The 24,927-nt window shown below is 43.6% G+C and overlaps 1 protein-coding gene and 1 long non-coding RNA gene across 4 annotated transcripts in view; one reads left to right on the top strand and one right to left on the bottom strand.

The window, feature by feature from the left end:
• The window catches only part of LOC311441152 (vesicle-associated membrane protein 2-like), a 46,949-nt gene extending 22,232 nt beyond the window's left edge, over positions 1-24,717 (bottom strand). For 2 of the 3 annotated variants that reach the window (XM_084528856.1, XM_084528855.1), the window contains exon 1: positions 24,596-24,717. In XM_084528856.1, the coding sequence (XP_084384982.1) occupies positions 24,596-24,714 (119 nt within the window). In that variant the 5' untranslated portion in view covers positions 24,715-24,717. Of the gene's footprint in view, positions 1-22,775; positions 22,876-24,595 lie in introns of those variants that run through there. The other variant, XM_084528857.1, reaches the window with a different exon arrangement.
• LOC311441153 overlaps positions 1-24,927 on the top strand; it is a 60,904-nt gene that overhangs the window by 27,502 nt on the left and 8,475 nt on the right. The gene's annotated exons all lie outside the window — the stretch shown is intronic.

Raw genomic sequence — 24,927 nt, 5'->3', positions numbered from 1 at the left:
GCCCTACATTTAATGTCCTGGGAACACATTTAATTAAATATTCCCACCAGTTTATTATGACTGTATTGACCATCTGGTGTGCTAAATATGCACACAGAGGAAAAATAGAGGAACCTAAGACATCATCTTTAATTTGATCATCACTTGTTATGCTAGTAATGACTGACTGATTTATCTTCTCCAGTATCTTCTGTTCAAGCCAAATAAGTATTACTTACAAGGCCCAAAGCACCTGAATCCTAAATTACGCCAATTAGTTCAGCTGAATAATTTTTGTGACAAAGAATTTGCCAGAAAGAGTAGCATTATTTCCATAATTTCCCTAAATCACAGTCTTCACAACAGCCAGTTGTGGTGACTCAGGCGGGGTTTCTGTTAGTCAGAAAAGCAACACAAGTCAGGATTCCTCTTCTGAAATATCAGCGCTCCAGATTTGTTTAGATTCTTCTTTCCCTTGCTGTCATCTTCTGCAAAGGCTGTGGCTTAAGATAAAGTCAACACAGTGTGGGGATATTGAATCATGTGTTTACCACTGACCACGCTTTGCAGAGTAGTCTGACGGATTTGCTTGAAGGATGATTAAGGGTGAGGTGACTCAGGGTGGCGTTGGACACATTGTAGGTTCACGAATTGAAATTCAGAACAACACTCTGATGCCAACTATCAAACATATGTTAGCGTTAAGTGATCACCCACCCCAAAAGTACCTGCACACAGACTAATTCTGTCACGTCTTTAGATCCCAGCTGACCACTCTCTTCACCCTTAGATGGACAAAAGAAGGTTTCAACAAAAACATTTGGAACTAACGAAGCATCCAGCCAGCTACACTCACTGTTACAACCTGTAGCCCATCTGGTCCACTTAAAAGAGCACTCAGTCTGCAGTTAGGAACTGTGCTGACCCTGGCTCTAACCACACTGTGATACGGGTTTTCTAAGCACCACTATTAGTTATGTTTTTATACTTTAGCATTTGCCTCTCCAAAAGCAGTGGCAGCACTGAAGGCTCCCCCAGCCTCACACATATTACGGTGCACCCCACTGCAGGATGGAGCCTGCTCACCTCCTGCCAGCACAGCCTCGCTGCTGCCCTGCCCAGATCAGTGGGGGCCTTGCCCCAGCAAACCTCTGCATCAGGCTAGTTACAGATCTGGGTAATCTCTGATCACATTAGGTATGTGTTTTTTTTTCACAGCTACAAGGGCTGTAAATCTATATACTTATATAGAGAGTACTGAAATAGCTGAACAACTCCAAAATAAACAACCTCCTTTTGAGGTAATTTCCCTACACTGAACAGCATCTTTAGCCATTATTTTTTTTCCTTCGAAAAGGGTTAACTCTCATTGTTTGCTCATAAGGTATACATAAATGAACGTGCTGCTACAAAAAGTACCAGATTCTAGTTAAAGTTCCTTATGCTCCGTCAGCACCTCGTGTTTGATTCTTAACCTGTCCCCTTTGAGCCGATGGAGCCTTCTGCTCTATCCCTGACAACTCTGTCTTGCGTGGTGATGTTACTTGATACACCTGGAAAAAGGAAACTAAGACCAACCATCAAGGAAGAGTTGCATTTTCCTCCCTAGGAATTTTAGTTTATAAATAGAAGAGTGCTTGTACTGGGCATTCAAAAACAGACACCACCCTCAAAAAGAGGGCAAAACAAACAAAACACATACACACGCACCCAAAACAAAACAAAACAAAACAACAACAAAAAAAAAAAAACACAAAGAAAAGCTTCAGGAGAGAAATCAAATCCTGGATAACACAAAGCCTTTATTTTCCTCCTGCTAGGTTACTGATCTGACTGTAAGGAAAGAGAAAAACTAGTTGCAAACTGAAACAACACTGGATTAAAGAAGAAAATCCCCAAAGCACACTAGGCTGCGGGAAGGATGAAACCTAACAGAATGATGCTTCACTCAGTGTCTTACTGGGCTATGGCTGAAACAACTCAAGAATAAAGTGATAAATACACTGAAAGTATAATTGCTGGTGGTTTTACCCTCCCTATCAAGAGAAAAAGAAGAAACACTGTTTCCCTTGGAAACTATAGGGGCGATATATAAATACCAAATACTTCACTAAAGAAATGCTTCAGAAATTCAGGATTCTAAAGTCAGAGCACATTTGAGCAAGCCAATGACATTAAACAACATGGTCTGCTGGACAATCCAGACTTACAAAGCTCTACCTACAGCCTCTGGGACAATCACTAAGGACACATTTCAGTGGAAATGGTCAGCTTTAGGCAAATTCCCAAGCCCTATTTCAGAACAGAAAGATGATAAACTTGAAGTTCATGCTGACATAGTACAGCACGGTTAGACTTCACCTGTGTTCTCAGGAGTAGGAGCATCTCCTATTTCTGCCTTTCTGTGTAGGCTATCAGGATCAGGGGCTAAACCCAAAGGAGTAAACAGGCAGCAGCTGGGCCAGGAGTGGGAGGGGAGAATCTGGGCTGAGTTTGACTCAGTCACCCCCTACTCACTGACTCATGTACTGATGCAGAAGAAACTGCTGTAATTTGTGCTAGTTGCAGTCAATTATAAGATAACTCTAATGCAGAGGAGAAAGAAATGGTACAAGTGACACACTTTCCATGCTTTTAAGTAATATTTTTTGGATGGAAAATACTTCTTATGCCTCTCTTTTGAGAGACCCAAATTAAAATGTAGGATGCTTTGGGGCTTTCTAGTTGCTTGTAAATTTCTTCATTGCATTCTAATTATGTTTTACAAAGAAATTAACTATTATCTTTTTTTTTGTTGTTTTTTAATTAAAAAGCCCTACCAACCATAAAACAGCTGAAAGATAAAGTCACACTTCCATCAGCAGTGAAATGTTTTTGTAGTCTTGCTACATACAGCTCTATACAGCAGCAGTTTCATCACAACTTAACTTCATAGGGTAATTACCAGCCTTACTTGTATTAATGCTCCATTACTAGGAGGCTTATTAAGCTTAAATCTTCTCTAACTACTTGGCCAAGATTACTGCACAGAACATTTTATCCCACCTACTTGTTACCTAAACAGCAGACACACCGTGTGCAAGAGTTAAGAGAGAACACCAGAAGTACCTGCATAGAAAGCTCAGCTTTCATCCTTACTCCTCACAGAACATCACATTCAGGTCTTGGAGAGCTGTCGTGAAACATATCTACCATCTGCAAGTGACCATGTCCTAATCACAGGTGCTCCACCTTCCCATTGCATAAGGACTCATATGGGATGTTTTTTCTCCCCAGTTTCAACATCCATCAATTACAGAAACTAGCCTCCCTTTAACCAGTCAAATATGCTATATTAATAAATGGAAACTTCTAATTCTCAAAAGGTTGGACTAGATGATCTTTGAGATCTCTTCCAACGTAAATGATTCTATGATTTTATGATTTCAAACTCTCATTGAATCAAAAATGAAGAAAAAACAAAACAAAACAAAACAACCAAAAACCAAACACCACCACAGAACTTTTTGAATACAATGAAACCACTAATGTGAAATACTGCCTAACAGAAAATTACACTGTGCATATTGAAACACATTTTGAGCATTTCAGGCATGTAAAATAAGATTTGTCTCTATGAATGCAGCCATCACTCCTAAATTCTTCAGGCTCCCATCTTGATGGGATGACAGCCATGTAGTTTCCCGTTAGACTATTCTATCTTTTTCTTACTTTTTCCTCTTTCTCTCAAAAACTCTCTGATATTTTTTATTGACAATTTTTGCTTTACTCAAAGACACATGTTTAAATCACGTATTTCCAGATCTTTTAGTGTGATTGCAGAAGCTTACAGGAGTACTCTGTGGATCAGAGCTGAGGCTGACACGTGGCATCTGATTTTCAATGTTAGCTGAGATACCAAATTTGTGCACAGCTGTTTATTCTCAAACAGCTACAGCCCACAAACTGGGGTTCAATTTTGCCGTTTTCTTTTTCCAAATAAATCCATGAACTTCTACTAATTCAGTAAAGGCCAGTTTATCTTGGTCCTATCTTTTAATCTTGTTACACTCAAGAGACTGTCTTTGCGATCTGCTTCAGTGCAGAGACACTTTGCTGAAAATGTCATGACTTGCACCATAAGCAACCTTTGGGGTTCTGAAATAAATGGTAACTGTCTTCATTTCTGCTGTACGACTACCACTATTCTGCTTAGCATTCATCTGAGACTTGGAAGTTAATCATTTTTATAGTATTTCACAAGTAACCACTTTTTCCTTAACTCCTCCTTTTGAAAACTATGGGGTCATTAGGATTGAGGAGAAATGCTTCAGATATAAATATGTGATACTTTAGAAGCCAAGGACTTACTCAAAATTTGAACAGTCCATGTTACTCAAGTGAGAAGAAATTGGTAACAATCTTATTTAGGACAAAGCAATCCATTTCCAATTAGACTTGAAGTTCTGTTTTTATAAACAAAAAAAATCGCATCCCTGAAGCACTTGGGCTCTCTCACTTTTTCCATCTGTGTTACATCCCTCGAAAGACAAATTATTACCTTTCTGCAATCACGACTGGGACACAGACCAGGCTTTAGCTTAGAAGCAAATGCTATTTGTGGAGTTTCTTTCTGTTAAAAAGTTAAAAACTTTCTACAGCTATCCCAACTGTCCACTACAAATTCACCTACTTACAGCGAGGTTCAATGCACTGATAGAGCTATTACTTTTTTTTGTTTTTTGTTTTTTTTTTTTGGATTCTCTTGGATCCTGCATCTTTTCTATTTTCCTCATGCTGGTGTCAGCACTGTAACGCAGGCCTGGCACAACAGGTTTCAGTACTTCAGATGCTACTGGGAGCCTTGTGCATGGCAGACGTAAACACGAAGCAGCAGGGGAACGAATGCACAGGGCTGTAACCCGTTCCCTAGGTAACAAAGAGATGCTATTAAAAGACAAAGTGGTACCACAGTGGTAAATAAATGCATATGATCAGGGTGCATAAGCATAACTAACTTTCCTGGATGCTGCAGGGAACAGAGAGGAGCAGAGCGTGCAACTTCATGCACCTTGTATCTGGGAGGAGACAAATTCCTCCCCCAGCTAGATGAAATAACACCTCTCATTCACAAATCCTTTGTAGGCAGCCAGGAACACTCTGCCTCCCAGCCCTCTTCCTCTTACCTCACTACTTTCCCAACTCTCTTCCATGTTACGAACAGCTCCTAAGCAACGGGGAGCTCGCAGAAGGTGAGTCACTTGTGTGGCTGAGTGCATGATGGAGATCACTGACCTGGAAACGCACAGCCCCAAAAACACCGTGCTGCCAGGTAACCAGCATGGTCACCGAATGCCACAAAACTTAATAAATGATAAGTGCTTTAAAACAATGTGAGTCGTGGCTTATAATTATCATGGATGGAAGTGGAAGCCTAAAAAGAAGTCCGGAATATGCAGAACTGACACGTGGCACTGAGCATTCTGTACAAATAAGGTATTCCCTTAAAGCCAATATTTAAATCAGATTTTTATGATGCAATGTGAAAGCATTAGGCTTTGGACTGATCGTACAAATTTTGGGAACTAAAAAAAAGGGAAGCAAGGCATAGCCACACAAGGTTAGCCAGTTAGCAATGTAAGCGACTAATTTTCACAGTACCGGGAGTGTTTCTGGTAGAAGACATCCTTTTGACTGATGTTTTACTTTTTTTTTTTTTTTTCTCTTTTTTCTCCTAACAGAATAATGGAAAATAGGAAATGCATTCAGAAAAGGCCTCAGGAGGTCATCTTGGCCATTCCCTTATCTCTAGGCAGGACTGACTTCTGCTTCAGATATGAAACAGGTTTGTCTGCCTCAGCCTTCTCTGTTTTTGATTGTTTGTTTTTTGTTTTCTGAAAGATTTCGTATCAGGTGTTTTGATGGTTCATTTAGCATTTCTAACTCAAGCAAAGCCTACAGCACCAGACAGAGCTATCAGTCTTCGCAAAGATGCTTTGCAATGCTAGAGCTCCTAAGCAAGGACTGGACAAAGATATCTGTAGCATAGGCCCCGCCAGCATGAATCAACTGAGGGACTAAAATATGAAGAATGGAAAGAGTTGTGCACATGAAAGATCTTAGTGCATGCATGTATCAGTCAGCTGCTATAAAATTCAGTGTGGGCCAGTGGGATTTCTGCATGAAAGCCTCCCTCTATTTGCCTTTAGAAATCTGCAGCCCAGAGCTGTCCTTTCCACTTCTTCAAAGTTGTTAGACTCTGGGATATTGGGTCATTGCTAATCTGAAAAGGACACAGGACTTGTGCCTTTGAAACAAGATGTCATTTTGCACAGCACTAGCATTGAGGCATGGCCAGTGTGCCATATGAGGATACCTGGCTCATGGCAGATGCAGGGCCGCTTCATATGGTGGCCAAGCAAGAGTAAAGGACTTTTTCTACTTCCAAGATACTGATTTAAAGTTTTAAAGGAGCAAGACATTCAGAACAGCAGGACAGTGCATTCTTTCATGTTGTCCTCTCTCTGAGAAGTATATCTCTTAAACCATGCCTATTCCTACAATAAATATTGAGATTTATTTATCCAAAAAGACCAACTTGTTGTGGCCAAGCCATGGCACTCTGGTAATCCTATAAGCGCTTTCAATTTCTATAGTTCCCAAGTTCAACACTTCTTTTCTTTTAATGTCTGGATTATTGCCCACCCAGAACTCTCAGGTGCTGACTTTGGTAAAAACCACACTGATTCTGTGAGAAGCATCTAAGAGAGTTTTGCAGAGTGCGTTTTAACCCATAAGGGGACCTGTTCTTCACAGTGAGGGTGACGGAGCACTGGGACAGGCTGCCCAGGGAGGATGTGGGATCTCCTTCTCTGGAGATATTCAAGGCCCGTCTGGACGCCCACCTGGGCAGCCTGCTCTAGGGAACCTGCTTTGGCAGGGGGTTGGACCCAATGAGCTCTTGAGGTCCCTTCCAACCCCTACAATTCTGTGATTCTGTTCAAATCAAAGCTGGATTCCCTGATTGCCTGTTTTCTTGGAAATTGAGTTGATTCAGTTTCATAGTCTTAATTAGAATTGGCCAAGTTCCTAAATATATACACACACACACACGAAAACATGAAAATTTGCACTGCCTGCTGTCTGAGAATATTTCTGTGAGTTAACTGAGACAAATGGTACCAGAAAGATAAAAAAAAATTGCAACATTATTGGGGAAACAGATTTTGAAGCCTGTTTCTGTAGTGTTTAAACTGAAGAGAAAATTACAGAATTAGTCCAGCCTAAATGAACGGACCACATTTCAGTTTTTCCATGAGATTTCAAGTAAAAACCACCAACAGCTTGTCAGTAATTCAGTGAATAATAATTCTCAGAAAAATTACTTGCGAATGATTTTTCAAAAAAATTGTCATGAAAAAAATTTTGTTAAGATGCTCAAACTTCTTATAGGCATTTCCAAATTGAGAAGTCAAAGGAATAATAAGCTGTGAAGTATTGATTCATTTCAAAATCATAAAAGTTACTGGTGCAGGACTTTGTTACGCAGGTTATTTGAGAGAGACTGAGGTAATTCTACTTACGTATGTATGTATACATCTCAAATAAAACCTCAAACAGAAGTGACCACCAAAGCTTGCAAATATTTGAATAGGGATAAAGTTTTAGATATTATTCTCCAACCTTACAAATAAAAACATAATGGCTTAAGATTAGTGGGTTATCAATTCAAATTTTTAAGGGAAGGCTGGATTCCAAATAATAAACCCATGAATGTTAGCACACCAATCCTTGCTGTGATTCAAACAAACTTGTGATTGCTTTAAAAAGTAAACCATGTGAAATAAAGCTACCGTACACAAGAAGTTGAAGTTCATTTAAAAAAGAAACACACACATAAACACGAAACAAATTCTATTTGAATTAATTGGATTTTTATCAATAACTGTTAATTCAAATTTACAATAAAGTACAAGCCTCAGGCTTATGCTACTCACCACACCGCTACATCCAAGTAACATAAATCAATCTGTAACTTGCAGAAAAAAAAATAATTTATAGAAAAAAAGTTATTTGATAATCATCTCATCTTCAATGGTATTGCTGACTTTTTTCTTCTATTTTGCTCATATATAAAGTTGATAAACATTAACAGAGGCTCTGAAGTCTTTTATGAGTCAGAAGACCAGGACACAGTTTCCGATAATGAACCAGTAATTACCATAATCTCAACAACACTCATCCAACCAAGTGTGGTTAAAGCAAGTTTAATTTTTACTTTGCACTCACAAAGGGAAGGAAAAGCGATGGAAAAATATATACATGTATATCTGATTTCTTTTACCAAGAGAGCACTGGTCTAGTCTTGACCAGTCTTCCTTTCTGCTGTGATCTTATCTGGGTAAAGCTGTACCAAATTCTGTTCCGTAAGCTTATTGCAGAATCAGGATCTCAAAAATATCAAAACATCTGAGTTACTGTGTAGTAACACAGCTTTTTAAAATAAATGCAAGTTCTTACTAGTTGCAACAACTGTGTTACACTCACATAACTGTAGACAGTCGTCATATGTAATACACCATCTGTGTGTATGTGGATTAACAGAAATACTTCTGCGAGGAGCTTGAAACTAGCATAAGAGAACAGTTTGCGAACAGTTATTGATGTCTTAAGACCACATAACTATTATTTATGGCAAGGTTTCAGAGAACCTGCTGCATAATTCTGTTATAATATTCCTGAAGGGTACTGCAACGGTAAAGAACTTGCTAACACTTTATCTAAGCATTTTTCTTATTAAGATTCTGACTAACATTTTATGAGATTGAGTAGGTTTGAGGGTCTGATATTCTGAAAAATCCATCATTTCAGAAGTTTGTAGTACTATTTTGTAGTGTGTTTTTTTTTTTTTGTTTGTTTTTTTCTAAGAACTTCAACTCAGTCTTCAATCTCGCACATGCTGTTTTACAGCTGGAACTAATTAGAAACATGATTTACCTACCTACCTGATGGCACGTGCAGACAGTTCATAGATTTTTTGTGAATTTAGTAAGATTATTTTCCTCCCACCTTTGTAAAGAAAAAGTTGATACAGGTATTTCACTTGGGAAAAATGCCTTGATGAATTGCATTTAAACGGAAGAGCTTTCTAATCATGTAAATTCAGAGCGTTCTGTCAAATGAATATGCCTGAATCACATACATTGGGTTCGACTCATACTGAAAAAATGACAAGAACTGCAGTGCTCTGTCATCTTAGGAAAGCAATTATAGTAAAATATTATTGCCACAACCCCACATTGTATCAGGCCATGTCCAAGGTGCTTCTAACATCAGGGCACAGCTCCATCTTACTGTTTTAGGTGTCCTCTGCTGTGATGGGAAGCAATTGTCAATGTCCAAGAGGAAAAAACATATTTGCTTGATTTGGTTAAAAAAAAAAAAAAAAGGCAGCAAATAAAGTAGGCATTAGAATTATTCTAACTATATCCATTAAACATGGACAATTTCCAGAATGTCTAGCCTTGTATGAATGCATTGAGTTGAACAAAGTAAAGAAGAAGCAGGTCTGAGTCTGCTAATTCTTGCTTTTATTAACTTGTCAGTTATTACTTTGAAGATATGTATTGGATTCACTTAGAAATTTCTGCAGTACACACCACAGAATGAAGCATAGATTTCAGTAACTGGTGCCAAAAAAAGTGTATTACTAATGTCTTACTTTATTTTTATCCTTTGTACATTAGTTTGCTTGGAAACAAAATGCATCAAAGCAGGACAAATACTCAATCCACTGGCTTTTTTGTAGAGCAAATGCTAACTGTATAACATCAGACTTCTTGACTTGTATACTTCTGCCTTTTCTGTGGTGAGTTTTTTATTGGTACCATGACTGAGTCTTATCCCTTCTACTTGAATAAAACACCAGGAATACACAGAATTACTCCATTTATTTCTGTTTATGATGTCATTAATTAGAAAAAGCCTTTGCAAACCATATTGCAAACTGTTCCATGAGAACCCAAACCAATAAAGCCTGGCTTCACATCCAAACTTGCTACATCACTTCCCTGTCACCAAAATACCTCCAGCTTACCTCCCTTGCCACCTTGCAAGACTAGCCAACTTGCAGTGCTTCCATTTCCAGCCACATCCACCAGCTCTCCTCCACCTCTTCCCCTTCCATGGAGAATCAGGCAGCAGAAGACTTTTGGTGGTATGATGAGGTCCAGACTATCCCTGGGCATGGCTGGCTGCAGTAACCAAATAGCTCCCGGGCTTCCCTTAAAACTTTCCCTCATCTGGCAGCAATAATTTGTGTCTCACCTCTACCTATCCACTGATTTCCCAGCAATATTTAGGAATTGGTATCTGTGTGGTCTTTGCCACTCCACCATGTTTAGCAGAGTATTGCAGATGCAATCGCACAAGCCACATTTTGTGGGGGCACAGGCCAAAGTTTGCTCTGTTTAAAAGCCTTGCATCTAGACACCTCTTTTTCAGCCTCTGTTTTTGCTTCTGTTACTCAAACACGTTACACCTCAGTGATGTCAGTGGCTCTCCAGTAGAGGAAGACACTTCCTCTTAACCGAATGAGCAGGCAATCATTCATCTCTCAAAGGATGTTGCTGTTCTTGTTCTTTTCTTCTGCACTGTCACTCAACTGCCCTGAGTGAAATAAGAATATGAAAAACATGGAGCATTTTGGAAGTACGAATAAAAGCATCCAACACAAATGTTTGTGTCAACTTCAGAATGAAATTCCAAATATTTTTGCCTGAAAAACCTACATATACGGTCAGTGAATAATAATATGCAGTCCAAACACATTCCCACTACAAAAAACCCTCCCAGAGGAGCGTGGCGGAACAATTCAGCACTCAATACTTGAAGTACTTTGAATCTTCTTCAGCAAACAGCAGTTCCAATGGGCTTCTGTCTACACAATAAACTCATATTGTAAAACAGCAGTTGAAGAAGGCTTAACTTCAGGCTAAAAGAAAACGGATGATCAAATAATGAATACTCTACTTGCCTACATTACTGATTAACCATTCTCACGCGATCAGTTTGGTGACACATTTTAAGGGTCATTTGGGATTTGTTTCCTAACACCTCTTTCAGAAGAGTATGATGGTACTCAGAGACTCTGACATACAGCAGTTGATTAACATGATCTATACTTGGTATCTGCAACTTAGCATTTAACAAGCACCAGTAACTTATTGTTTGCCAACCTTAAGCATATTATTCTCCGTTCCACTTCTTTCCTTTTGTTTTTAAAAATTTCCAAGCATTTTAAAAACACTAGAAAAACAAAACAGATAGCATATATACATGTATGACAGGATAATCTTTAGTTGAAAAAAAATGTTTGTGGCTTCAATTTATAGCAGCTGAAGATCTGCCTCAGAATTCATGTAGCAAACATAGCAGTCCTCAAGCACTGTTGTGAAGAACTTTGTTATTTCTCAAGTCAGAGTAATTGATATGAGAAAAAAGATGCTGACAGAACAGAAAGAAACTGGGGAGAGAAAAGGAACCCTAAGCAAAAAATGACTTGTAACATCTTTTCTCTAGGTATATTCCCCACAAGCACTCCAGTGGAAAACAAAAAGGGAGAATTAGTGACACTTCATTTCGTTATTATTTACAGAGAGCACCTAAAAATTAAAATTTCTTCAGGACAGTAATTCAAAATTAATCCAGCACAAGGTCCACACTGTTCAGCTGAACACAACAGGCTTCCCGGCAAAGCAAACTCTGAAGATAAAGATGGATAGTCCTACTACCTGGTATGTGCTGTGCAGTGAGATATGAGCTCCTTAAATCAGAAATCTGAACTGAAGCAAACAGCCTCTGGAGGTAGAATTATACAGAAAAAAAACAGTAGCAGAAAAAACTGTGGATGTTTAAGAAATTCTAATTGGGTGAAAGACTTATAAGAGTTAACACATGACTTTTGCAACAAGTTTAAGAGGTTTATAGAACACTATATCAGTTTAAAAAAAAATCAATTCAAGATTTTTGTAAAGTTTAATCTGTTACTACCTGCTGGAGACTGCGCTCTAAACTGAACAGACCTTTGTGAGCTAGTTATTACAAAGACCACTGACCATGAAAGCTACACCTTATTCAGTACTGGAGTATTTCACATGCTGAATTTCTCCTGTTACACTGATGGTACAGACAGCCCAAACGCATTTCAACCTATGGTTCATTTACTCTACTATTCACTCTCAGGGACAAACCCTGATCTTCAGGTTTGGCTCTTATTTTCTTGTAACTTGTGAATGCCTAGCCAAAACCTCCTGAGATCAAGAGGAACGTAAATGTGCTTCTGCAATGGCTATTGCAGGATGAAGGGTTGTTTATAGTGGGGTTCCTAGTATTGCTTCTATTTGTAAGCATCTTTGCCAATACCTAACTCCCATCCAATTAGACACAAATCCTGAACAAACAGACACACCCCAACTCACACCATCTATAATGCAGATAAATTCTTTCTTTTCTTGTTTTATTTTTTGTTGTTGTTTGTTTGTTTTCCTCCAGTTGTTAGCTTAAATGGACAGGGAGCATCTCTTGCAATATTTGCACATGACTGAGCAGAGCAGAGACTCTGAACTCCACTGTAATACCCAACACTAACAGTTTTAATGTGGGCTTGTTGTTCCTTTCAAGCAAGTATGGAAATTAAAGGAACACCCAAAACTCTGTGTCAGCCACACTAATCCTGTGAAAGCAGTGACTCACCTAGTTATGATTTTCCATAAATTAGGCAGCTAAAAATGGGTAGGAAGCGTGAAACCATTAACACTTCCCATAGTGTAAATTCTCTCACCGCATGTGAAGAAAATCCGTGGCAGTAAAAATAAAAGAGATTAAGGTGTCAGCACTCATCATGTTTAGATATGTTGTTAATAATTCAAACCTTCCTCCTTTGGAGCGTATGGCTTGAGAATGAATCACTCTCTTATTTCCTTTTTCAAATGAAAACTGAGGTTGTGTTGCTCACCGATTCCATGTGTTTTCTTCTCGGCTATTAGAAGGAAATAAATTAATATGGCTAATAGCATGTGTTGCCAGTATCATCTCCTAGCAGCACCCTACTGTAGCAATGTTTTGTATGTTATCTCTCATGCATCAACGCAGAAATGGAAATGATTGGTGGTATAACTGACAACCTATTAAAAAAAAAAAAAAAAACAAAAACAGCAATACACAAGTTTGTGAAGCAGAAGGAGATGGAAGAGAAGGGGACACCGCATTTTTGTACTTGTGAATGGTCTTTGGGAGTAGCACTCCCTTACCCCACAGAGCAGGTCAGCCAGCTGGACCTGGCAGCAATGGCACGGTGAGCAGGGCCCACTGCGGTTACTGCCTCGTGGAGGTACAACACGGTGAAACAAAGGCTGACAGCTGAAGTTTCAGTATCTAGGCTTGGGTGCTGCACTTAAATGGGTGGTTAAAATAAAAAAGCCTTCATTCAATATCCTGTGTTATTGATTTTGAAGGAATTAAGGAATGTTCTAACTATGAGTTGCCAGGCCTTAATATTCACACATCTCTGTAAGCACAGAACGTAAGTGGCAAACAGCTCCACAACTCCAAATATCTATTTTAGACGCTCAAAGAAAAACATACAACCAGATGCCAAGCATAACATGAAGCACGCAGTGTTCTCATGCCACAGAAAGGACTGAAGCAGCGCTGGGCTTCCAGAAGTTGTGGGAGAGGCATGGGCCTTATATCTGGAGCTGGCCAGGCCTCAGCACCCTGACAGTTCTTGACATACTGCATAACTCACACAATGGCAGCTGTCTTTCAATTACTGCTTCTAAATTTATTTTTTATCCTATTGTCAGGAACTCGAGACATCAAATAATCGGGTCAAGGCCACTTACCTTCTAATTTCTAGATACAGTACAAGAATCTGAACCAACGCTGTACTAGTGTTCTTCACCCGTGAACGTTTCCTAACTCACCAGGCAGGTTTCTATCTTTTTTCCCCCCCTTTGATAAGCTCTATGTATTTTTCTTTACTCCAGCGGGACCTTATTGGGCTATTAAAGTGACTTTACAAGTTATTACATCAGTCTTGCGTCAACCTGAGAGGGTCTGGTTGAGTTACAGGATACATTAGGCTGTCGTCCACTAGCAGAGAGCAGTGCAGGGGAAGAGGAACTCACAGTTCAAAGGATACCTTGGCACCACACAGGTGGAGATTGTGCCAGGCATGAGGAAAGAAATAGCTGTTTCCACTAACAGCTCTTTAGCTACGACACATAATCTCAAGTACTTAGCTAGCCATCTAACTGTATCTCCAACAAAAAACACTCTTATCTATTTCACTCTTTTATGTTTCAACCTATTATTTTCTTCATATTTTTTAACCTTGTCACAATCCATTAACATTAGGTGCTTTGATCTTTCCATAGGGAATTTACTTTTCCTCTTCAAAGAGAGAAAGAGAAGATATTTTCCCCAGTCCATAGCTTTTATGTTCCCTTCACATGTTATAGCATGACTGTTTTTTTTTTTTTATTACTTTTTTTTTGTTGTTATCAAGCGAGCTATGAAGGATATTTATAAGGTTGGTATAAAGGATACCTATAAATTTGCTACAAAGGACACCTAAAAAGATAAGCACCAACACCACATCTGGAAAGATGAGGGTACTCTCCATATCCAGATGGCCTGAACTGAGACATGAGCCATCTCATGGACTAGAGGCAAGGCCCCCAAAACAGGAGGCTGAATTCAAGCTTCTAATTTGTCAAGCAACTTCTGTTTTAGATAGTCTGGCAAACAAATAAACAAAACAAATAGCTTATAACAAAACCACCTGTCTAATGCACACACATCAAAAAGCATCAGCCTCTCAGGATTTTATTTCTAAAGACAGAACAAAACACTGAGTTGTCAAGTAAAACATGCTTTGCATCACAACGTCCGTATGTAGAATAGCTCTTGCACAGCATCATGGAATCATCTACATCAGGTCCGCTCCATACCCCTTTGCACAAAGCAGCTGTCACTAAAAAAGTCAGCAGTTTGAAAAAACAAACACACTTCATGCTGCTAGGCAGAGGTGTTTGTTCCTGTTCTGAATATCTTTGCACCTAGAAATCTCACATTGCCATTAGAGTATTAACATCCTCTCTCTTAATCCTTGCAAGGTCAACTTATTTGCCTCTGATCTCCAACTTCATCTGAATATACCCAACAGCAATTCTACACAATATCTGTCATAGTTGGAAATACAAAACATGTTGTGTTCTGGAAAAGTAAAGCTTTCCTCAGAAGAACCTTGCTTTGTTTTTGGCAATAGCTGTAAGGAACTATCAGTTCCAAATGCCCCCACATTAACTGGGCAGAGGTCTCGTGCTTAAAGATAGCTGAACACAGTCCCTGAGTCTTTTTCCTTTGTCTTTTCTAAGGGAAAGGAGAGCCAACTACGACATCTTCCCCTTGTTCCACTTTGAAGACAGGAGGACTGAGACAGCACTGATTTCCTTCTCTGTATCATACAGGAAGACCGTGCGATGCCTAATGGAGCAGTGGGTGGTGCTGTCCTAGGTCCCAGTCTATCCCTGTATCTTCTTCACTCCATCTCTCTGTATCCATAGTTAAAAGAAAGCTGAAACCACCTACTCCATCCCAAAGACGTGATCCTTGATTCTGCCCTACTACAGGGCTCATTGACAGACATGGGTTAGCAGTAGAAGAAATAGCATTGCCTCAGTAGGGCTTCCCGCATCAATACCACACAGGGAGATTTATCATGTTCCTTCACTTTGAGCAGGGCAGAGATCCTATTTCTCTTCACCATAATCCCAGAGTACACATTCAATACAAAGCCTTCTGTCCAAACGTCCTTTACGTGGGACTGAAGGAAGGATGGCTCAATATGACCGACTCTACCTTTGCACGTGTGTAACAGTAATCCTAGAGTTCTCCTAGCTGATGAAAACTTTGAGAAAGAGAACACTTTGCTTAAAACTTCAAGTCTTGCTTAAGAGACGGTGTTGGGCTGTTCGGCCTGTTCAGAGGTCACGTGCCTTGTATTTTTGCACATACCAAAGCGCCTGTGATGCTGCTGTTTGAGGTGTGAGAGTAAAGCAAAAGAAGCCTCCTCCATCCTGACAGCTCTCATTTTTCCTTACTGCTCCTGAGAGAAGGATTTGCAAAGTCGGAGCTTGGCAGAGCAGAAAACATAAAGGCTTTCCTGAAATTCACAAGTTCTGTTTGGCATAAGAAAGAGTCAAGGCCCTCATCTTAATTCCTCAAATGCTCAAAGTGAATTGTCTGCTGACCTCAGCCTGCAATCAGCCTCGTCCCACACAAAAGAATGGAGCTAACTGTGCCTAGTTCAGTCTCTCAAGAAGACAGCCAAGATCAATAACCCCAGACTATTCTGCTCTGACCAAATTAGAGGAAATTGTAGCTCAGAGCAGAGGGATTCCCTTTGCTTATTTGACAACACCAGGGAACTACAGCCCTGTTTGCTGCCATCACTGACAGCCTGTTTGATACGTTTTCTGCTGCTGGAGCCCAGAAACACACACTGCCACCCCCAAACAGACTCAAAAGAGAGACATTCCCAGGGGGAGTTGGGCTAGGAGCCCTCTTGGAGCTGGAGCTGATGCTGGGTGAATCTTGATGCTGTAATCAAGCAGCCTCAGGAAGGGAGAAGTCTCAGACGCGGGCAGACAAGTCACATTCACCCCCGGGAAGCTGCAGGGAGGCAGGTTTTGAGATGGCCCATCCGCACGTTAACAAGGGAGCACACTGCCAGCAAGAGAACTGGGTTCAGCGTGAGTCACTGCCTGAGACACCTGGCTGCCACGGACTGCCAGGGGCTGCTGCTGGCAAGACACAGAGCGTGGGCTTGGCACAGCGAGCTGCAAACACCTGGGTTTGTCTCCTCTTCCTCACACACAGAGCTGCTGTCACCACCTGGTTAGATAATACTGCTCTACTGCCTGGCACGTGAGAGGGGTTCTTCATTTATTGCACTATTTTTCACCCTAAGCCACAGGTGACTTTTTTTTTTTCTTTTAAGCTATCAAGAAAATATTTATCAAACACCTCAGAATCACAGAATCACAGCATGGTGGAGCAAAGTTTTAAAAAAAAGCACAAAATAGAAGAAGCACAGTTTAAAATTAAATGAACATTTGGCTAGTTACCAGTTAACTTGTTAAAGTTTTTTACAGTATTTGAGGTTCAGGTTCACTCAGCAGAGTATGTAACACACAATTCAAGGGGAGTTACCTTCTGGGCTACATTTGTTTCTGCATTTCTGTAATGCTTTCCCTCACCTTGAGCTGTGCTGCTACAGCAGCTCTGAGCGAAGGTAGCCTGTACAGAATGCTTTAGCTGAGCCTGATCTAGAGCCAGTGGTCTTGGATTTGGGATTTAACTTCCTACACAGATCTGACTTCTTGGACTCCTTTTCCCTTTGCTGGTCAGCACTTGGTCATCTAAGGGCCATCAGTAGGAGCGATCGTTCAGTGCCATCACACTGAGGGTTTCTGAAGTTCTTTTACTTGCTACAAGAACTGAGATTCCTCCAAGACTACAGCAAGTTACTCTAAAATCTTGGTACCTGGTGTACACGGACAGGATTGAGGGTGTTTCTGAGAGAGGAGCTCTGCTCTTCTCCCTGGGAACAGCATTCCCTTCCCCAACATGCAGGCCACCTCTTGATTCATCCGCACTCACCATCTGTCCTGTTAAACAAATATTCCTCCTCCCCTGCCCCTCCTCACCTCCCCATGCTGTTTGATGCTGTAATTGCTCTGTTCCGCCCTGAGCCAAAGCCCCTCCTTTCTGCACGACCAGTGCCACCTCCCAGCCTGCTCCTGAGACAAGAACGGTGGGGAGAGGAGGCTCAGGACTGAGGAGAAGCTTTACTTCTAAACCCACGGTGAAGGAGGTCCTCAGCGAGCAGCTTTCTGGGAGCCAGCAGCAAGAACAACATCAGCTTGCAAAGTTCATAGCTGGCTCTGCCAGGTGGGGTTGGGCAAGAAAAGCACCTCTCAGCCCCGGTTCCTGCTGGGGGCATATCGTACTGCTAACACGTTTCGGTCTGCACAGAACTTGAAAGGAAATCCACTCGCTCTCCAGTGGAGGTAACTGGCCAAAACTGGTTGGCAGAACAAGGGCAATCAACACGCTACTGCAAGGGTCTTCGCTTTAGCTTTGCTGCTATAGCCACGTGTCTGTTCTGGAGATGCAATCCAGCAGGGCATATTGTTTAATGTGCACTAGGCAATTGGGAAATGACATGAAAATCGTGCAGCTCCGTGTCAAGATGCCACGACGTGGGACATACTCTGCCTCTCCATTCCCTTCTCCAAGTCTCCCTAGGAGAATTTGTTCAACACAAAGAAAAAAGCATCAAAATGTTAAGTGACTTGGAATATTTCTGTATGTATATCAGCTAGTAAACAGAGCTGCTGAAAAAATGTCACCGTGTGATCCTCATGTATGTGTGGGAGAGAAAATCAAAGCTGTCAGGGAACGACTGTACCGCTCCTTGCTGGAGAGAAATCAAACCTTTCAGAAGCAGACTTCCCTAAGCCAGTGGGATCTCTGCTAAACACTTGGGATATCCAGCCTGTCAGTGCCTGCAGGAAGATATCTGCTGACTCACCCTGCCAGGGCCCGCTCTGAGCTGAGCTCTCCCGGATCCCAGCCAGCAGAAGGCTGACATCCGCAGCGCTGCCCCCAGCTCAGGGGGTTCTGCCTTCAGATCTGCAGGTGCTCTGACGGGCTGGGAGCAATCGCCGAAGCTCTGCCTGCTTTACAAGCACGGGAGACAACCAGAAACCCAAAGCCTTCTGGAAGGATTGCTGTCACGCCGTGCACTCGTGGCGGAAGGCAAACAAAGCCATGCTCGTACCTGGCTCTGTCCCCTGCGGCACGAGGACTCGGCCAGGACCAGGCCTGGCAAACGAGGCCAGCAGCATCCACCGCTCCCCCCTGTAAAAGGGCTCTTTAGGCATCTCTGCATGTTTACAAACAGGCAAGTTAAATATCTTGTAATCACTGTTTTGGAAGGTTTGATCCCATTGAGGATGTTCAGCTGCCCAAAGTGCCAAACGTTTCATCTGCTCAGCGATGGCACAGCGTGCCCCACACCTTCCAGGGGTAGCTGACAACTTCGCTTCTGCTGCTGTTGATCAAAGCTTGTTGTTTCTTTGCCTCCCTTTCCCTTTCCAAATCTGAGTTGTCACCACGGGTGACAGTGGCTGGGTGCAGCTCCCCTCTGTACACACTGGAAGTGGATCCTGCTGGAGACACATGGAGCAGACAGAAGGGGAACCATCCTGCAGCTACTGGCAAACTCAGGAAGCCTTCCCACAAATCAGTGTAAAGGGGGTGAGGAGAGAGGGAAAGAAGTTTTGTCATTTTTTCAGTGTTTTCCAGGATCATAGATAGCAGTAAGAAATGTTGAGTCTTAGAATTCCCCTCTGAACTCCCCAAAATATGGGCAAAACACTACCCAATGGGATAGGAACCCTTGCAGGCGACAGTCTGTGCCTGACAGCAGACACGGTCTGTGCTTTCAAGCAGCAGTGCCCTTTGTCTTACTGCTGCACGCTGCAAGGAAGGCCCTGAGCAGGGCAGACTCCCCAGCACGATAAGGAGGAGCTATTTTTACATGCAAATTCGAATGAACAAATGTAATTTCTAACCATTAGCCTCCCGGAGTAGATAACAAGCGGGCTTAGGGGCAATGAACGATTTTCATAGTTTCTAGGAAAGTTTTCCTAGGACCAGGAATTATGTCCAGCACAGTGGCACATTGCCTGACTCAGGACCTCGGTGTCTAAGAGGGAAACTGGCCCGTGACAACCCCCTGCCCAGGGGGTTTCAGCAGAGCTCCGTGCTTTCAGTGCACTGCTCTCCTTGATGGTTCAGGGATAAACTCCAGCGAGAACTGCCGCTCACAAGGCTCTTGGGGAAAACCCCCTCCTTATCAACAGAGGTACAGGGAATCTGGACTGAAGGAGGACACAGGGGAGATGCTGGGCTGAGGACCTGTCCTGCTGCTGACAGCCCCAGAAGAGGTGCCTGCTGCCTGCACGGCCGTGGGGAGTGCTGCCTGTGGAGCTCCTGCACGGCCTGGGGCTGGGACAGGGGACGGCCAGGATGGGGGTCAGGGAAAGGGTCTGCACCCAGAGGGGCTCGGGCACTGAGCGGGCTCTTTTCTAGAAGAGTTCGCTTCCGACCCTGTGATACTGAGCCCAGCAGATGCGAGTTGCCACTTGATAAATTAAATTTCTTTCTTGTTTAGTCTGAAATAAAAGACCTGCACTTTTTCTGCACATTTCTCATTAAATTTTGCATCTGAAGACATCAAGAAACTTGATTAGCTATCTCAGATCATTTGGTCAGGAACTTCCATTTTAATTATTTCACCTAGTACAGAAGCAACAATATAATTGCAGCTGACAAAACACTTGCCAGTGTACAGACATCTATTTTGATGAGTTACTACTTTACACAGAAAAAAACGAGGTTTTCATAACTGAACAGTTAGAAAAAAAAAAAACACCACCACCTTGCAATCACTTGGTGGTTGCTCAATGAATTATGGAAGAGAGTTTAGAGGGTTCAAGTACAGACAGGGAAAAAGCAATTGCATCATTAAAAAATGCCAGCCTAGTTAATTGCTGGTAATGGCTATGAATAATGACAGCAGACAGCATTGAATGACGTAGAGGATATTCTCTCCGAAAGTTGTAATTGCCTAAGATGAGCAGGTCAGTCAATTTATACTGATTTGGGACAGTCTGTTCTGCCCCTTCCAGGGCACCAGAAACATTTGGCTAAAGCTGTCAGTGCGAATCCTCAATGCATCCTGCGTTCTTCCAGAAGGGCAGTAGAAAGGAAGGAAAAAAACCCACAGTTAATACCTCACTGCCTTTTCCTGACCTGTGCCGGTTCCTCCTGGGAGCATCCTGTACGTACGTGTGCACACGAATGGGGAGTTGCCTGGTGCTCTACAGCCTAGATGGGCATTTTTCAGTGAGGTCTTAATTGCACAAATTGCATCTAAAAAGGAGAAATGCTCCTTTGGCAGACCAAATCAGCTTCCTATACAGCCACTGCAAGTATCCTACAAGTCTCTGTACAGCTGGAACCATCCACACAGACCTCCTGGAGGTCAACGTGGACAAGTAATGGCCAACGCAGAACAGAATGACAGAGCTAAATCTCAAGGAAAGGGACCACTGAATTAAATATATTTGGGTTTTGCCTGCTTCGCATTAGCCTCTTTTCAAGAATGTTTACCAAGAAACACACTCACTTGGTCTGTACTTACCACAGATAGTTTCCAATTGTTCCCATCCTAAGATTATTTTCTTTGCTGAGGCCATCAAGACAGCATTCGATTTGATCTCCACCCTTTCAAACACTCATCACCCAAATATCCAGAAGATTTGTGACCTACTCGGGCCACCCGTGTTTCAAAGCACAAGTGTGTGTACCATGAATAATGCTTAACAGGAGCTGGAAGCATTTATTTCTAATGCATCACGTGAAGAAGATCCCTGACTGCATGGTGCCGCTGAAGTCAAGGGAAGCAAGCAATGGGCAAAGCAGGTACACACTTCTGTTGATGTCTCAAAGTCACAGCTCCTATTTCTGGGCTCCCATTCAGAGATGTGAGCCTTAGAGCCAGCAAACACGGGGCAGAATAAAATCATGCTGAAGGTGGGATCCTCTGACCTTCTCAGTATCCCCACCGTACTGAGCATGGCCCGGCTATCTTCATTACAGGCTCCATTACATCCCTTATCAGTGAGAAAAACAACCCACTCCTTCGTAGTTACACTTGCAGGAACCAATACTAAAAGACCCTCAAACCATCAGCCCCTTTGGCTTACTGCAGAAAAATCAGTACCACAACATACCAAGGCTGAACCTAGCCTCTCTGAGGCTGAGGCAGCCGACCACGAGACGCAACGCCCTGAGACCACAGCGGACTCAAACCTTCCTGCCACCACGGATTTCCGGAGCTCTTTTGGAAAGTATTTCTAAGGGAACACCGACACTTACCAGCACGGAACAGCCGCGCCACTTACAAAATTCATCCCTCTGTTTCATGCTATTTGTACTTTCTTAGGACACACTCTGGATGTACCCACTTTTGCAAGCCACTAAACTCCCTAAGGAATGGATGAGGACTGTGACGAGAACTGTACTAAATCAGTTTGGCTTTGTGGATCAGCACCAAGGAGGGGCAGCCTAGGGTGATTTTGCTGAGTTCTGTAAAATTACATCCACAAAAGGAGGGCTAAGTCCTGCTCTCCTAACAGCAGGAGACCTTCGCCATGCCACTCCTTCAGAGAAGCTGAATAGAAATCCAACCTGAACATATTCATTACAATTGGTGGAACCATTTTAATCCCATCTGTCCCCTCCAGGATATTCTCCTTGCTGCTCTAAAGCAGCCAGAAGGATTTTTTATTTTATTTTAGAAAGCCCTGACTGCTGCCCTAGGAAGGAGATACAGTGACGCAATTCTGCCCCAAGGGAGAGCCAGGTGCTTGGCTTTGCTGCGTGTCTCACAAAAGTTGTACCCTGCAATAGAGCACATTTGTATTGGATTAATGTAATCAAAGGCACCCTGCTGTCTGGTCACTGACCTATCTGTAAACAGCAGACGACACGATGCCATGAGCTTCTATTATATATAATTACCTCTTGAGATGTGACCATTGTAAAAGAAATAAAACCACGTACTTCACCTGCTGCTGTTAGTCTATTTCCCAGAGATACACAGTGCCTATACACACCTTCGCTCTGGGCTCCATTTTCTTTTCCTCATCTCCCTTCGCTGCTCCTCGTATCTCCTCCAAGTAAGTTTTTGTCCTCTCCCTTACATCAGGAACAGCCAGCTGCACTGGTAAAGTCCAGCCCTTCTCTGTTCTTGCTTTAGATCCCTTTAATTTCTCTCATCTTTTGTTAAACCTTCGTATGCCCCAACTTCCCCTCTGCCCGCATCAAGGTGAGATGTCCATCAGCTGAGTGTCCCTGCCCTGCTGTTACTCGCTGTAGAGGCCACAGGGGCAGATTCCCACCTGACGTAAATCAGCACAGGCCTGCTGGAGTGATAGTGACTGCCGGGAGTCACTGAGAGGGTGGTGAGTAAGGAACACTGATCACTGATTTCCAATGTAAGAGGTCAGAGCGAGTCTGGTGTCTGCTAGTTCAAACCCACCAGGCAGCAGTTTTCACACCCCGCACAGCTCCTTGTGGAGCTCCTTGCTACAGGACACCGCAGAAGGAGCAACCGAGCACCTGCATGAAAGAACACCAATAAAATCTACTGGGAGCCACGAAACACAAAGAACCTTCCTCTGGTTCAGACGCTCTGAGCCTCACATCAGTACAAACTGGGAACGCACTCTGGGATCCACTGCACAGCCCCTGTTCCCCGTGCTCCTCCCTGCAAGCTGCTTCAGGGCGCAGCACACCAGGCTGGACGGACCCAGCGAGGAGTTCTGTATCGATGCCACTTCACAGCAGCCAAAGGCACGGCATTCTGTCCACGGGTGAGCCTGTGCAGACATGCAAGAAACGTGTCCATGTGTGCAATACTCTAGGTGTAGCAGCAGACATAACCCTACAGAGCATTTGGTGGCCATGAGCGATTAGCATCTGTAGTCCAGTGAACTACAGCTGTAGCTGCTGCTCCAAGTCCATAGCTAACACACGTTTATCTCCTGTCCATCAGCAACTCTGAAGCTATTGGGACGTAATATTTGTGCAGATGTCCAAAAAAAGTTTTCATTACAATGCCTGGCAATGCAACAGAAGCCAACTGACACTGCCAACGACAAGCAGCTTATTTGTCTTGGCTTCGTCTCAATTATCAAACTGAAAGCCTATACTGCCAAAACAAACAAAAACTGCTTTCTCTTTCGCATCTAACCCCTGTCAGCAGCCTGATGCGAGGCCCCCGCAGCAGGACAGCCAAGTCCTACGGGCACCGCATCTCCTCTCCCGCTTACAAACACTTTACAAATTCTCTCACGAGCACCTCAGCACGCCAGGGCAGAGCCACACGCGGGTTCGCCTAAACGTTACCTGGGCTGCAGCTGGGCGTTAGAGCAGCTTCACTTGTGTAACGCTGCAGCAGCGAGCTCCGGCATTAATCACCGGGGAGCAGCTCACACACACCAACAACAGCGTTTGGTGTCATCAGCCGGCAGCAGCCGCTCGCCGCCAGCCAGCTCCGGCCGCACCAAGTTCTGCTCGCACAAAGAGAGCGCTGCCGTCGGGCTCCCGAGGAGCTCCCCGCCGCCAGCACGCTGCAGACAGGGCGGAGAAACGCTCCGAGACCTGCCGCGGGCAGCACCACGGCGGACAAAGCCAGCACCTGGGCTTGAGCCGAGCCCACGGTAACATCGGGCTGGTCGCTGCCCGACGCCTCCGTGCTCTCCCCCAGCCGAGCTCGCTTCTCGCCGCCTTCACGACCGACTTCGGCGGCTCCGGCCCCGCGGGCGCTGCACCTGTTGCGGGGCTCGGCCCGGCGCTGCGGGCACCAGCCGGGCGGGCACCGAGCGCTCGTCCCGTCCCGGTCCCGTCCCGTCCCGCCCCGCCCCGCACTCACATGGCCGCCGCTGCCTCCCCGCTGCCTCCCGGCTCCTCGCGGCTCCGCTCCCGCTGCCGGCGGCTCCTCGCAGCGCGGGGCGGCTGCTGCGGGGCGGGGGAGGCGCCGCTACTGGGCATGCCCGCGCCGCGCCGCGCCTGACGGAGCCGCCCCGCCGCCTCCTGGCAGCCCCGGGCCCCCGCAACTCGCTGGGGAAGGGGGAAAAAGGGGAAAGGGCGAGCAAAGAGGTGGCGCCTGCACCGTCACGGGGCAGTGCCTGAGAACAAACAGCAGGGCCGGGCAGGGCTGTGGCCGCTGCCCCTGAGACACGGCACAAGCTGAGGCTGCTGGTG

Source organism: Aythya ferina (genome assembly GCF_964211825.1).
Source record: "Aythya ferina genome assembly, chromosome: 9".
Taxonomy (NCBI): Eukaryota; Metazoa; Chordata; class Aves; order Anseriformes; family Anatidae; genus Aythya; species Aythya ferina.
This window is presented reverse-complemented; position numbering and strand designations above follow the sequence as displayed.